This window comes from Monopterus albus, unplaced genomic scaffold (assembly GCF_001952655.1).
Source record: "Monopterus albus unplaced genomic scaffold, M_albus_1.0 scaffold26.1, whole genome shotgun sequence".
NCBI lineage: Eukaryota > Metazoa > Chordata > Actinopteri > Synbranchiformes > Synbranchidae > Monopterus > Monopterus albus.
Window position 1 is genome coordinate 113,320 of NW_018127906.1, and position 16,227 is coordinate 129,546.

General features: G+C 41.0%; 1 protein-coding gene across 4 annotated transcripts in view; it reads left to right on the forward strand.

Moving 5' to 3' along the window:
- Nucleotides 1–16,227, forward strand: part of tpst1 (tyrosylprotein sulfotransferase 1) — a 97,128-nt gene that overhangs the window by 20,187 nt on the left and 60,714 nt on the right. For all 4 annotated transcript variants that reach the window (XM_020595215.1, XM_020595212.1, XM_020595213.1 and 1 more), the window contains exon 2: nt 13,520–14,565. In XM_020595215.1, coding sequence (XP_020450871.1) covers nt 13,709–14,565 — 857 coding nt within the window. In that variant the 5' untranslated portion in view covers nt 13,520–13,708. The remainder of the gene's footprint in view (nt 1–13,519; nt 14,566–16,227) is intronic.

The window sequence follows — 16,227 nt, forward strand, 5'->3', positions numbered from 1 at the left end:
GTCTGCAGAGAGATGCAGGTGCATTTCTGCATTCGGTTTCAAACAAATAGAGCACCCTGTTGTGTTATTACACTGTTGTATTATGTCAAGATTAAACAAAATGAAGGAACAGTTACGATTTACAAATATGCCGATGTTTTGTTTCAGCGGATCTTCTGTATTGACTGTAAGTCTATGGAGCAGTGAGACGTATGCGCTGGAATGAGCGACTTACGCAAATACCATTCATCCCATCTCGATAACACTGACAGCTGAATTCGTGACAATTTTCTCTACGATTGTCATCTATTATATGTGTATAAAGCTTAAGAATGGCATAATAGGAGCAGAAAAGCGGCAAGAGGAAGAGGAAAAGCAAGCAAGAGCTGCTAGACCGATAGTGCGGATGCTTTACCGCATCCACACAATAATAAAATCTAAAGAACAGGAGAGCATAGTGTGGATGCTCTACAGCATCCACACAATAATTAAAACTTCATGAGTTAGAACAAAGATGACAGTATCTTGCATCATGCTGTAGTGCTTTGCTCAGGCTAAGATGCATCCCAATGGTCGTTAAGATAGTATGAAGAGGGAGCTGGCTGCACTGGGTTCATTGCTCACCTGTGATGAATAGCAGACTGCCGCATAGTGATGTCAGAGTTCCTGCTGTGACACTGCTGCAGAACAATGCTGACATCATTCTCATGATGGTGTGGGAACAGGCAGCAGAGCAGATAAGGTGACTGGTGTCAGTGAAGCTGTAAATACGAGTCCCGTAGAGAACCAGGAAAAAGCCCAGGAGACACAGGCCGTAGCAGCAGAACTGGCCTCTGATGATCTGGTATCAGAAATAACCTTACAAGAAAAGCTGCAGGAGACTATTGAGGAAATTGTCTCTTTTCAGTTAGAATTCCCACAAGAACAGCAAGAATGTTTACAGGAAACAGCAAGAGGAGCTGGGAGAGAGAGAGAATTATTAAAATGCTATGGCAGAATGCATAACGCAGAAAGTTAAGATAATTATAAGACAATTTATGTGTGCGTTTGAAATAATCATTAGTTGAATGTGTAAGAATAAAATAAGAAATTCTGAAAGTGATTTTACATGTAAAATTTAAATCAATGAGTGAAAGATGCTTAATCATAGACAAAGGGGGAAGTAAGACACCCATCTATACAAAAATAGGAAGTGCAGGGAGTGTGTGTGTGTGTGTGTGTGTGTGTGGGACAAAAAAAGAGACACTGAGTTTATGAAGAAAGTAAAAATGATGGTTTCAAGCCTAAAAGTAAAGATTTGGTTGATAATTACTGTTTAATCAATGTCTAATCAATGTTTAGTCAAGTGTTTTATTCAAAATATAGAGATCCATGTTTTAATTTTAAGGCATTGATAGTTTTATGTAAAATCAGTGTATAATTCTGATTTAGTTGAAAGCAATGATAGGATTTTTTGGTATTTCAATCAGATGTGAGTTTCCTGTATTTTTTAAAATCAGATATAAGGATGATTTAGTTTTCTGAGAAAAGAGAAATCTGAAGCTGAATCACAGTGGGGTGGAGGCCAGTTACGGGCAGTGGACTTGAGCTTTGACAGTAAATAATAGTTCTGAAGAACACAACTTTGCACGCCAAACAGTTTGTAGTTTATATTAACTACAAACTGCGACATCTGGTTGGATGAGAGGACAAGGTCTACTGCCAAGAATCCTTTAAAAACCCTGGCAAAAAGAGGAACGAGAGTATTCTTTCACAGTTGCAGCTGGAGGCTCTGTCCGGTTGATTGTCTGATATGCAGAAGACCAAGAGACTGCAGAGGCAGTCTGGGAGAGCACAGAGGGGCTATCAGCCTGTGGGCGAGGAATAGATGAAACCACCAATAGAGCCGCTACGGAGAGTGGGACGTCGGGGTTAGCATATCATGGCCTTCATACACTGGTGACCATTACATCCATTGGTATGCTTGTGTGAATAAAACCTTCTACTCCTGGATCATACAAGTCTAATTTATTAATCCTTCTGTGGAATTTTAAGTAAACTGATGATTTCTGGTGACGTCACTGCAAAGCGTAAACATCAATGATTGTTAAATTGTAAGGTCATAATTGGTCCTTATTTGTATTTAAATAGCACTTGAAAGTGAACAGAGCTCAATAACATTTTAAAACAATACTTTTGCTACAATTCAGTTAATAGAAAAGCCATTGTGTGAAATCGGCACATAATATTGTTTGATATTGATCACAGGCCCCTGAATCAAATCGAATCAAAATCGCATCATGGCATATTTTTAAGTATCAGCAAACATTGGTTTGCTGGCTAAGTGAATTGATATAGGATCATATTGTGATGAGAGTAGCAATAGCAGTTCATGAGCTTAAACTGAAACAAATAAACAACAAATTTTGGTCTTCTGCAACAAATGTTTGGGTACTAGGGGTGTGGATCTCTCCCATTCGCATGATTTGATAACTATCTTTACACATGGTCCATGATTAGATACAAAAACGATACTGCAAAATTTGTGATATGATACAGTACAGTACAGTAATCCAAGTGATTTTGATTCAGCAGATATTCAGTTTTTATTTATCTTTTATTTGAAAGACTGTCTACTCTTTTTAACACTAGCAAACAATAGGCCCTAGTGAAGAGTAAACCTCCAGTTGCTATTTATCATACAGAGCTGGAATGCATTTTACACTCAAATCCTGCTCAATTGTTATTGGCTCAGTTTCAGAGTCACTGAATTTACTGTATTTCTGTAGCTCTTGTAACTTCTGCAGTAAGAAAACTCTCCCACAGCAGCATGTTGCCTGCTGTCCCCCTTTTCTAGATTTCTTTTTCTGCCTCCTGACCCTCTCTTGCTGCTTCATCAGCACTGGCAAAGCCTGGAAATATTCAAAACAAACTAATTGCAACACTGGTAACACCAATTCGGCTGTCCCATATGTTTTCTTACGTTTCTAATGCTAAATTTGGTCCAGACTATCTGTGCTTCCTCAGGGTGAGTCCTTTTGGGTTTAGGAAAATATTTTTCAATATCCTTTTGGACTCAGAAAGCAAACATTCTGCATCAGAGTTTAAGAATTAGCATTAACATTTTCCACTGGTAGAGCAGGAAAAAGCTATAATATACAGCATATGCTAACCTCTGCAACAGTTGTAAGTTATTCTAACATTAGCCTAGCTAGCCTTAATAGCTTGCTAATAACTTCATAGAAATAGATCTCTGTGACTGACAGCGTGTTGAAAAGATAGACATAGAAGAGGAGCTGTTCACAGACGGTCCATTGTCTGTGTGCGTGGGAGAGAGAGCGGGGCAAAGAGTGGCTGAGCGAATCAGTGCACTATGCACAGATGAAATAGCAGAGGGAAATTGTTCTGTAGTTAATCAATTGCGTAGTTCTCTGACATATAAAAAAGCATTATAATAAAAATGGGTGCGAAGTATGCTTGGGTGGCCGTTAAAATACTGGGTATCCAGCCCAAGTAACGTCACTGTGTGGGGAAACACTATATTAGCACTGTTCCGTAATTTCCGGACTATAATGCATATGATGCAGCTTTCAAGTTAAAGGTGATCGATCTGGCTGTTGAAGAAGGAAATATAGCTGCTGCACGTAAGCTTGGCATCAGTGAATCAATGGTGAGACGTTGGAGACAGCAGCGTGAAGAACTGACTCAATCCAAAAATCTTTCTGTGTACACCTGCTGCTTATAGACAAGTGTGGTTTATATATGTGCAAAATTTTTTTTTCTTTTTAAATTTAGTGGGTGCGGCTTATATTCAGGTGCGCTCAATAGTCTGGCAATTACGATACTTGCTTCAAGCTGACTGCCCTCGCAGCAAACTGTACTGTTTCCATTGGTTCAACAATGTATCACCTTGGTAACGTCACTACTCCTCAGGATCCTTGACACAAGTGCTGCATGGCCTGCACACCAGTCTAAAATTAGACAACCCTGAGGAGTTTAACTTTGGCTTTCTAAAAAGAGGCTGGACTACAGCATATTTAAAGCTGTAGGGACAGTTAATAAAGGCCAGAAAACTAGGCTCAACAGTCTCAAAGACATCCTTAAACAGTTGTGTTGGCATGGGATCCAGAAAGCACTGTGCAGTTTTCATATGTTGGACTACCTCTGATGAAACAGGCTCAAACTGATCAAAGACAGCTGAGCACACAGGAATAATAGCCGGGTCCAAGGCAGCAATATTAGGACTCTGCTCTGTTGGCAATCTTGTCAGTAAAATAATGGAGAAAATGTTGCTATGGAATCCTCAAGGTGAGATGCAGCACATGGGTTAATGACAGAATTGGTCATACTGAGGTTTATGACTATTGGTAACTACATTGGAAAGATAATTGGATTTGGCAATTCTTACCGCTTTTGGTTAATCTGACAGGAAGTCCCCCGGGGTAAGAAAAAGAAAAGTTTATCCTTGTTCCCTTTGCGTTCAGCTTGCCGACATCTTTGTCTGAGAGAGTCGGAATCAAAATCAGCTTTATTGGCCAGGTGTGATGGGAGGAGGAATTTGACTGTTGTACATTGGCTCTCAATGTGCAAAACAGTAAACCAGCATAAGGCTGTGTAATATAACAAAATAGCAGTATTAACATCAACAAACAGTGCAAACAATGCAGAAAAAGCACTATAAACAGACAGTAAACATTGCAGACAACAAAGGAATCTTCATTGAAATGAGATAAATAGGGATAAAACTTAAGTACTTAGTACTTAAGAACTAGAGACCTATACAAGTCTCTATAATCTGTATGAGGTCTATTTACAGGTGTTGCACTGAGGGTTATTGTCCAATCATACTGTCGTGGGTTAAGTGTTAAGTGTACAGGTCCTCCATGGAGGGCAGGCTCACACCAATGACCTTTTCTGCAGTCCTGACTGTCCGCTGAAGTCTGTACTTGTCCTGTTTGGTTGCTGAGCCAAACCAGACAGTGATGGAGGTGTAGAGGACAGACTCGATGATTCCTCTGTAGAACTGTATCAGCAGATCTTGGGACAGGTCGAACTTCCTGAGCTGGTGCAGGAAGTACACATCCCGTGCTGTGCCTTCTTGGTGATGGTCCTGATATTGGACGTCCACTTTAGGTCGTGGGAGATGGTGGAGCCCAGGAACTTGTAGGACTTTACTGCTGATACAGTGCTGCCAAGTATGGTAAGTGAGAGCAAGGTGGGAGGGCTCTTCCCGAAGTCCACAATCATTTCCACAGTTTTGAGCGTGTTCAGCTCCAGGTTGTTGCAGCTACACCACAGGAGCAGCTGCTCAACCTCCCATCTGTAGACTGACTCATCATCATCTTGGATGAGACCAATGACCGTTGTCATCTGCAAACTTTAGGAGCTTGACAGAGGGGTCCTTTGAGATGCAGTCGTTAGTGTAGAGTGAAAACAGCAGAGGGGAGAGCACACATCGCTAGGGGGGCGCCTGTGCTTATTGTTCGGGTGCTGGGTTGGAGGGTGTCTGGAATGATGGTGTTGAATGCTGAGCTGAAGTCCACAAAGAGAGCCCGTGCATAGGTCCCTGGGAAGTCGAGGTGTTGCAGGATGTAATGCAGTCCCATGTTCACTGCATCATCCACTGACCTGTTTGCCCAGTAGGCAAACTACAGGGGGTCCAGGAGGGGGTCAATGATGTCCTTCAGGTGGGCCAGCACCAGTCTTTCAAAGCACTTCATAACTACAGATGTCAGGGCGACAGGTCTGTAGTCGTTCAGTCCACTCATGGAGGTTTTCTTGGGGACTGGGATGATGGTGGAGCATTTGAAGCGGGGGGGACTTCACACAGCTCCAGTGACCTGTTAAAGATAAGTGTGAAGATGGGGGCCAGCTGATCAGTGCACACTTTCAAGCAAGAGGGGGGGTCACACCATCTGGGCCTGGAGCCTTTCTGATCCTTAGTTTTTTAAAGAGGCCACGCACATCCTTTTCACAGATTGTTAGAGGTGGGTGGCTGGAGGGAAGGGTGGTGATTGTGAGGTGGGGGGGGCAGCTGCTGGGTCTGAGGTGGGGAGGGTGAGGGGGGAGTGTTGATTGTCAAACCTGCAGTTGAGGCATTTAGCCCCGGCTCAGCTGGTATATATTTAAGTGGAGTAATAGAATCTAAGATAACCCCACAAGTGGCATTTAACAAAAATAACAGGATTCATATGGGAAGAAAGCTCATCCAGCCTAGTCTTTTTCAACTGGCTGGAAAGTTCTGTTGTCAAAGGGGTAATCACACATCTACGACCAACCAGGACAGGAGGTTTACCCATCAGTGAGGGGACTGTAATGAGGTGGCTAATGTCTGATATGAGCTAAATTAATTCACAGAGGAGGGTGTTTGGGGTGAGGATGATGTACTAAGCATCGCGAGATCGTGAGACTACACGGGGGTATTCAGTATGGCGATACACAGTCGCTGAGTCTAAACAAAATTTTGCTACCTATTTTTTTCTGACTTCATAACCCACTATTGGTATTAAATGAGCAATCCATCGGAATCGCAAGCTTCTACCAATAACCGCAACGGACCTTTCACATACTTGGAGGATTTATCGGACCTAGAATCATTCATCGACCAATATTACATTCGCTGTAGTATCGATACCGCCAGTACAAACCAACAAGACACGTCAAAACCAAACAAACAGAAAAAGACTTCTTCTACGGATACAAGCGATCTACAGACGACAGACATTGAGGTCAGTGTTCTTGCATCCATCAATAAAAAACTTGATTTACTGGTCACACTTTATGAGGAAATAAAATAACTCCGGTCAAGCCTTGAATTCGCCCACAACTACATTAAAAAGTTAGAGCAATCAAACAACTCTCTCCAAGCATCTGTCAAAACCCTCAGCGACAAATAGGATAAGGATCATCACCTTTATTAGCCAAGTATGTTACACACGATGAAAAACCAACTCAAAATTCCACGGGATACTGTTAATCAGATCACCCTTCACCGCGTACACCACCTTGGTCAACATTCCAACAAAACACCCTGACCAATAATAGCGAAACTGGAACACTACAAACACAAAGAACTAATTAAAAGTAAAGGAAAGTAACTGAAAGGCACAAACTTTGGACTCAATGATCAATTCCTGTGTAAAATAAATGAGCGATGGAAAATCCTCTACCCCATCATGAAACAACACAGGCGGAACAACAAACGTGCAAATATCATTGTGGACAAATTATACATTGAAGGACAGCTCGAACATTACCCCGTGGCTCTTCTGATTTTCTACAGACTACCTACCAAACAGTGACTGCTACATTATATGTTAATTCAGCCCCATTCATCACCCTGGTCCCTTACATCCACACACAGAGCAGCCCCTATCTCACACGGACTCCTACAACCATCTCTTGCATTGGCGACCCTCTTTTTACTCTATGTCTCTGTTTTTGTTTGTTCATCACACCATGTGGAAATGTATACTTGTCTATGTTTTTCTGTACTGTTATGCCCACATCCACACTCTAATACACATACATATATACACATATGCATCAACCTTAGATCTTGTTAATCCTCTTTTTTTTCTTTTGTTTAGTTTTACTTAAGAAAGTCACTTTTGGCTTTTCCTGTTTTAGGGGTCGCCACAGCGAATCATTGCACTGAAGACACACATGTTGACATTTGGCACGTGTTTTACACTGGATGCCCTTCCTGACGCAACCCTGACTCGAACCTGCGCCTTAACCACTAGCCTACCAGGGACTTTGTTTGGTTTTATTTATTTTTTCCCTTCCTCTTGCCTTCCCATGTCTCCCCTCCTTTCATCTTATGAACAGATATCTATAACAGACAATCACCCAGTTACTTAAAACAGTGTCATGGAATGTGCGTGGATTTCGGACCCAGGTTAAGAGGATTAAAATCATTAACCATCTGATAAAATTAAATGCTGATATATGCTTTCTACAAGAAAACCATCTAACAAACCCAAAATCACAAAACCTTAAATGTAAACAATTTAACCAAGTATTTTCATCAACATATAGCAGGAGGCAAAGAGGCGTCTCAATTTTAATAAAAAAAAAAATCCCAGTAATTCACAATACACCTATCACTGACCCGGAAGGCAGATTTATAATTATTAAGGTATACATTAGCCAGACAACATATACACTTGCAAACATATACGGCCCCAATAATGATGATTCATGCTTTTTTCATAATTTTTTCTCATCTCTTTGCAACTCAACAAAATATTATTATTGCTGGTGATTTTAACACTGTTATTAACCCGGAAATTGACCGTTCAAGCATTTCCAGCAATACAAGAAATCGGCACTCCACTGAAACAATAAAACAATATATGGAGCATTATTGACTTGGTGATAGCTGGAGAATGATTAACCCTACATCTAGAGAATAGACCTACTTTTCCTCCCTTCATCTGTGTTTTTCCTGAATAGACCTATTTCTTATCAGTAATTCCCTTACCCAACATGTAACAGACACCACAATCCACTCCATTATAATTGGTGATCACGCTCCCATTTCCCTCACATTAAATATTGAAGCCCATACTAAACACTCTGGAAGATGGTGCTTCAATACATCATTACTCCAGGACTTAGATTTTATTACCTTTATTGAAAAAGAGTGGGTATTCTTTCTGGGGATGAACAACTCTCACCCTCACTATTATGTGAAACAGGGAAAGCAGTAATTAGAAGAAAAATAATATCATACTCTTCATACAAGGAAAAAGCAACAACTAGAACTGGAAAGCACCTTAGAACAAAAAATAAAACAACTCACATATTTACATTCCCAAAACCCTAGTGAACAAACACAAAATGAAATAAACAAACTAAAAATGTAACTTGTAAATATTATATACAAAAAAGCAGTTTCTCATTCAACAACTCAAATATGAACACTTTCAGTATAGTAACAAAATAGGTAATTATCTGGCAAATCAATTACAACGAAAAAAGGAAAAAGCATTAATTCCATCCATACTTTATCCTAGAGGTAAAATTGTCTATAATCCAAAAGATATTAATAATGTATTTCAAGCCTTTTAAAGTAAACTTTACTCCCCCAATTACAACCCAAATTAATCAGAAATAGACATTTTCTTAGACAATTTAGAACTGCCAACATTATCCAGAGAACAAGCTGACATTAGACGCTCCTCTAACCATCGATGAACTCCAAAATGCATTGATTTCAATGCCAAATAACAAATCACCCGGACCTGATGGACTACCAGCTGAATGGGGGGGGTTTCTATTCGTGCCGGTTTATTTTTACAGCCCTATTGGGCACCTTACTAAATCGGTAATTAGTAACCGCATTAGCTTTTTATTTTTCTGAGCAGTTTGATCTGAAAGGTTTTTTGGTTGTTAGCATCTTGTCTTGACTTCCATAGTTCCCCTCAACTGCCATTTCTTAATAACCTTTCAGACAGTAGAAATTTGAAGCTGAAAGAGTTTTATCTTTTTATGCCTCCTTTGCTTTGTAGGCATCAGTTAACTACATTTTGAGCCAACATTTAAATGTTGCTGATTTCTTGCTGATGAGTCTACATGAAGACTGTTTTTGTGAGGTACATTTATGCTGTTTGTCAGCCTGGTGAAGACCACGCTGTCCTTTGGATCAAACACTTAAGTCACAGATATACACTGTAGTAGTGGCTGAAACCCACTATCAGGTCCTTCTTTAACTAGTAACTTTACTAGCCAGAATGAGAGAGGTGAACTGTGCATCAAGTAGACCGCCAAAAATCACAAATTCCTCTTCAGAAAAAAATGGGCTGCAAATGGGTTAAATCACAAACCATATGCAGAATTCATACTTCAGTTAAAATGTAACAGACAACATCATCAGTGTAATCATTATCATCATGTTGACTGCTATAGGATATAGAACACTAAAGTGACTACACATATAAAGAGGTGGAAACTTGTTCTAGAAGTGATTTTTCCCATTTATTGTTTTCTATAAGTTTTTCTCTCTTTTGCTCTCAATGTTGTAGGGTGTGCACATTGAGTGGTAAGGGTATTTAAAATAATTTACAAAAAACAGTCTTCTGCATTACTTTTTAAAACAGAGGTGGGACCACCTCTGTTGAATAACATTAGTACCACCATCCAAGAGACTTGTATGAAATGTTAGTCTGGAGCCCTGCAATGACCAAATATGAGTTGAAAAATTGTGTTTTATTCAAATGAAAGTCACAATGCAAAACACTGCAGGTGCATTTTGAAATGTTTTAACTGATCATCTTGTAATGACTGTCACTTCGGTTCTACTTTCTGAGTATGAATTATCACATGCAGTAAAAGACAATAGTGTACAAGTAGTGTAAAAGGTTTTGCCACAGACTCAACTGACTGGCTTCTCCCATGTAGAATTTCACAAGAAGCTTTTCTGACCGTAGACCTGTGCATGAACTATGCATGAGCTTCAGACTGAGTTCCAAGGGTGTTAAAAAACACAGCCCTCTCCATTCATTTCTATGGTGGATTGCGTTCATTGCAGCCAGCACCAGCATGACAGGTGGCTCCAGCAAAATGATGCAACCCTCTGGTGAAGAAGTTGGATCTGGTTAAACTTCCACCGCATCAGATGGTGACATCATCCAGCCATCCAGCAAAGGCTGCCACTGACCAGCCATGTACAGGGGATGATCGAGGACATGGACGCTCACGAGAAGGACTGCATATTATTCGTTACTGTTAGAGGAAAATAAGAACAACCCCAGGTTTCTTTTCAGCACTGTAGCCAGGCTGACAAAGAGCCACAGTGCTGTTGAGCTTTATACTCCCTTAGATCTCAGCAGTAATGACTTCATGAGTTTCTTTACAAATAAAATCACAACAATTAGAGAAAAAATTAATCTAATACTCACAACAGATCAGTAAATGATTAGAAAGAGAGCGAAGAGGAGAAGAGAAAAGGGGGGGTAGGTAATATTCTCAGTTAATTTGGTTTGATACAAACAGAACCATGGACCATGAGGACTAGTGACAGTAAGCATAATGAAGTAAAAAGCAGCTTATATTTCTAGGAGTTTGTGGGAATGTGCGTGGCTTCGGCCTCAGGTATCTGGTTTAAGTTAAAAGAGATTAGAAATGGATTCCAAGTGTCAGCGAAGGTTGGTATATTATTCTTATGGGTGGATGATATTTTCTCTAGTGTGATATATTCTATAAGAAGGTTGGTCCAGTGGTTGAGGTGTAATGAATTTTTTGATTTCCAGTTTAGAAAGATTGTTTTCTTGGCGATAGAGAGATAAGAAGTGGGTTTTTATATTTAATTGGTAGGTGGTCAACTTCTGTGACATTACCGAGCAGGCAGAGTGACAGGGATGGGGGGATTCTACAGCTCAAGATAGTGGAGAGTTTCTCAGTCATCGCAACCCAGAGGGGAATAAGTCTCTAGAACTGCCTTCTTTCACCTGTGCAGTATAGCCAAAATCAGGAACATCCTCTCTCAAAGTGATGCTGAAAAACTGGTCCATGCATTTGTTACCTCCAGGCTGGAGGTAACAAATGCTGTAACTCCTTACTATCAGGATATCCCAACAATTTCCTAAAAAGCCTACAGTTAATCCAAAATGTAGTAGCCAGAGTAGTGACAAGAACTAGCAAGAGAGACCATATCTCTCCTATATTAGCTTCTCTCAACTGGCTCCCTGTAAAATCTAGAATATACTTTAAAATCCTTCTAACATACAAAACTACTAATGACAAGGCTCCACCATATCTTAAAAACCTTATAGTGCCTTATCATGCTAACAGAACACTTCGCTCTCAGAGTGCAGGTCTACCTGTGGTTCCTAGAGTCCACAGACATAGAATGGGAGGCATAACCTTTAGCTATCAAGCTCCTCTCTTAGGGAACCAGCTCCCAGTCTCAGTTTGGGAGGGAGACACCTTCTCTACCTTTAAGATTAGACTTAAGACGTTCCTTTTTGATAAAGCTTATAGTTAGGGCTGGATCAGGTGACCCTGAGCCTTCCCTTAGTTATGCTGCTATAGGCCTAGGCTGCCCGGGGGCTCCATGATGCTCCGAGTTCCTCTCCTCTCTTCTCTTCTCTCTTCATGTATCTATATGCCACCACTACACGTCACTAACTGTGTATCCTGTCTCCCGTGGTGTGTTCTCTCTCTCTCTCTCTCTCCCTTCCTTTCAACCGGTCGAGGTAGAAGGCCACCCACCAAGAGCCAGGGTCTCTCTGAGGTTTCTTCTGTTAAAGGGAGTTTTTCCTCCCCACTGTTGCCAAGTGCTTGCTCAAGGGGGATTTGTTGGGTTTTCCTCTGTAATAATAGTGATAATAATAAGGTCTAGACTTTACACTGTAAAGAGTCCTGAGATGACTTTTGTTGTGATTTGGCGCTATACACATAAATTTGACTTGAATAAAATTTTGAATGTATGTGTTCATATGTAAAATGCAGATTACAATCCTGTTTGTGTGCAGATGGAAAAAAAAAATCCCCCAGGAGAAAATGTAGCTGGATAATTCAAGTTTTCCTAAGCCCCTAGGCTGTTTACAGAAATCATGTTTCAGAAAGCCAGCCCCAGTTATTTAAATGTATGTTATCACACCTATCTCCAGCTACATGCTATACTGTGTTACTGCAATTCACATTTGTTGCTAAAGGTCAATAGGAAAAATATTTGTAGATATCTTACATTTTCCTATATTTAAAAAAAAAAAAATCCAGTTTAGGTAGCCTAATATTAAAGTAACAAGTAAAACACTGCTGTTTCATTTCTCTTATGTATTTCAGCCCATTACAATTCCAAATCTGGATTTCATGCTGTAGCAACCAATAAAAAGTTTATTTCTAAACCTGGTTTACAAAGTGCTTCACACTAAAATGCAAGAAAGAAAAGAATAAAAATAAAACACAGCAATAACTACACACAAACATGTACCCAGACATAATAGCAGCGGTGCTGCGATCCTGTCTGAACACAGAGTAACTATCCAGAGTTATACCCACATCGGGAGTCTCTTTTCCCAGTGATGTTTCAAAAAACACAGCAGGGAGCAGTCCTGTATGTAATCCGAGCGTGGAGTTCATCCAGTTTATTATCCAGCTATTAAACAGCTATCCTTGGATAAATACATATATTTGTTCTACATTTTGAGTGTCTTGTCAGTCATTTATCTTTCTGTTGGCAGAAAATTCTTTATACTAAATCTACATAAAATGTCTGAGACAGAGTTCATTGAGTTTTTCTAATGGCATCTCCATTGTCATAATTGTATTTAAAGCTGTTCTGTGTCAACTTTGTGATTCAAGTTCTCTGCAAAGTAGAATTGCATTAATATTGGCCTAGTAGCAAAAGCCATGCCTGTTAAAGACAATGTGCTGAACACCCTCCAGGACAGATGTTTTTTTTTCTTGAAGATTTGCTTTGAGATGTCATTACAATTAGTAATTTTAAAATCAGATACATGATTGGTATGATTAGGTTTTGTTATTAATTTGATCAATGAATGTTGAACTGGTGTATAATCAGAGATTATGTCTTTTGTGTTTTGTACCACAGTCTAGGTAAGCCTGATGGAGGTGGGGACTCCACGCCTGCTGTACACCAGGGAACTTGGTCCATGCCTGGTTCACAGCAAACAACCATAAGGGGTGGGAACCTTAACTACCCTTAAGTTCCTTTTTCCCCATCCCTACCCCTTATTTGCCCCTGTGGTGATATTGTCCTCCCCTGTGTGCGGCCTACAACATGATTGGCAAGCTTAAACAAAACTTGCTGGTAGCTTGCTTAGTTATCAGCTCAGTCACTGTCTTCTACCTGGGCCGCCATGCCATGGAGTGCCACCATCGCATTGAGGAACGCAACTCGCCAGCTGGAGTCCTGCCTCTGTCAGCACTGGGAGGCAGCATGCGGACCACCTTACGAACAGGCCAGAATCTCAGCACACCTTTTCTTTACAGCAAAGACATGCCACTCATCTTCATTGGTGGTGTGCCACGCAGTGGAACCACATTAATGCGAGCAATGCTGGATGCTCACCCCGAGGTACGCTGTGGTGAAGAAACCCGTGTCATCCCACGTATCCTAGCCATGAAACAAATGTGGAGCCGCTCAGGTCGGGAGAAAATGCGCCTTGATGAGGCTGGTGTAACAGATGAGGTGTTGGATGCCGCTATGCAGGCCTTCCTGCTGGAAATCATTGTCAAACATGGTGAGCCTGCCAACTTCCTGTGTAACAAGGACCCTTTTGCTCTGAAATCACTTTTGTACTTGGCAAAGATCTTTCCCCATGCCAAGTTTATACTCATGATTCGTGATGGGCGTGCTTCAGTCCACTCCATGATCTCACGGAAAGTAACCATTGCTGGCTTTGACCTTGGTAGCTACCGGGACTGCCTGACCAAGTGGAATCGGGCTATAGAAACCATGTACACTCAGTGCCTGGATGCAGCTGATAAGTGCCTACCTGTGCACTATGAACAGTTGGTCCTTCATCCTGAGAAATGGATGAGGACGCTGTTGAAATTCCTTGATATTCCTTGGAATGATGCTGTCCTCCACCATGAGGAGCTCATTGGAAAAGCAGGAGGAGTGTCCCTCTCCAAGTAAGTAATGCTAACATCTCCTACATTTCTAATTTCCTTTCTCCAGCCCCAGCCAAATCCTAAGCCTGGTACCTTGTGCTGTGCTCAGTCTTTAAAAGGTATTATTTAGTGTAAGGTTAGTTTAAGTTATGAGAATGGACTTTCTCTATGTTTTGCATATTTAATTATAGCTTCAATTTTACTAGCAAAAGAAAGGTTTGTAAAAGAAAGATTCATCAATGACCCTGTTTCAGTTGATGGAATTTGTACTTGCATTCAGCTGTAATAACTGTAGTCACAGTCTACTGTAAAACATCACTCTGGCTATTGTCCCTGTACTTTTGATCTCTGTTGTTTGTAGCTCTGGGAGACACTTGTTCATGTTTTTTGTTTTTTAACATCCAGGTAGAACTCTTTAAAGAGCCCATGGCATGCTCATTTTCATTTAATGTTGAACCTTGGGTACCTCTAGACTGGCTTTGCACCAAGCACTGGCAATGCATGAGGGAACATGCGCCCTGTGTAGACAAGCGTGAGTCTCGCTTGACACGAAATGAACTGTCGTGCCTCTAAATCTGACGGGCACAGAATTGGATATTTCAGAGTGATCTGACGGTTACCAGTCAAGGCCAATCACACTGAAAATCTCCTGTTTCCGATCTGCACCGATTGATCAATGCATCTTTAATAACAGTGTTAAGCCTGGCTCAAAATCTCACCTGGCTGTCGCTGCATAGAGCAGATCTTCAGCTGTGGGCTGTTGCCTCGCTGGACTCCTTCAGTCCCTGTCTCACACAGCAGGGTGGACTGAGTGACAGCACTTGGTCTCCATTGACAATGAATGGGCAGCTGTTGATGACCCTTGGATTTGTCTCTGTATATGCTCAGTGCTCAGCAGTGCAGCTGTGCACTATGGCCACATCAGGGCTCACTTACAGTCTCAACTCAACTTTATTTATATAGCGCTTTACCACAGCCACAGCTGACCAAAGTGCTTAACATACAATACAAATCTAAAATCGTAACAACATTAAAATAAAAACAATAAAACATACAGTGGGTATGGAAAGTATTCAGACCCCCTTAAATTTTTCACTCTTTGTTATATTGCAGCCATATGCTAAAATCATTTAAGTTCATTTTTTTCCTCAATGTACACACAGCACCCCATATTGACAGAAAAGTTTTGACGTTTTTGCAGATTTATTAAAAAAGAAAAACTGAGATATCACATGGTCATAAGTATTCAGACCCTTTGCTCAGTATTTAGTAGAAGCACCCTTTTGAGCTAATACAGCCATGAGTCTTTTTGGGAATGGTGCAACAAGTTTTTCACACCTGCATTTGGGGATCCTCTGCCATTCGTCCTTGCAGATCCTCTCCAGTTCTGTCAGGTTGGATGGTAAACGTTGGTGGACAGCCATTTTCAGGTCTCTCCAGAGATGCTCAATTGGGTTTAAGTCAGGGCTCTGGCTGGGCCATTCAAGAACAGTCACGGAGTTGTTGTGAAGCCACTCCGTTATTTTAGTTGTGTGCTTAGGGTCATTGTCTTGTTGGAAGGTGAACCTTCGGCTCCGAAGAAGGTTTTCGTCCAGGATTTCCCTGTACTTGGCCGCATTCATCCTTCCCTCGATTGCAACCAGTCGTCCTGTCCCTGCAGCTGAAAAACACCCCCATAGCATG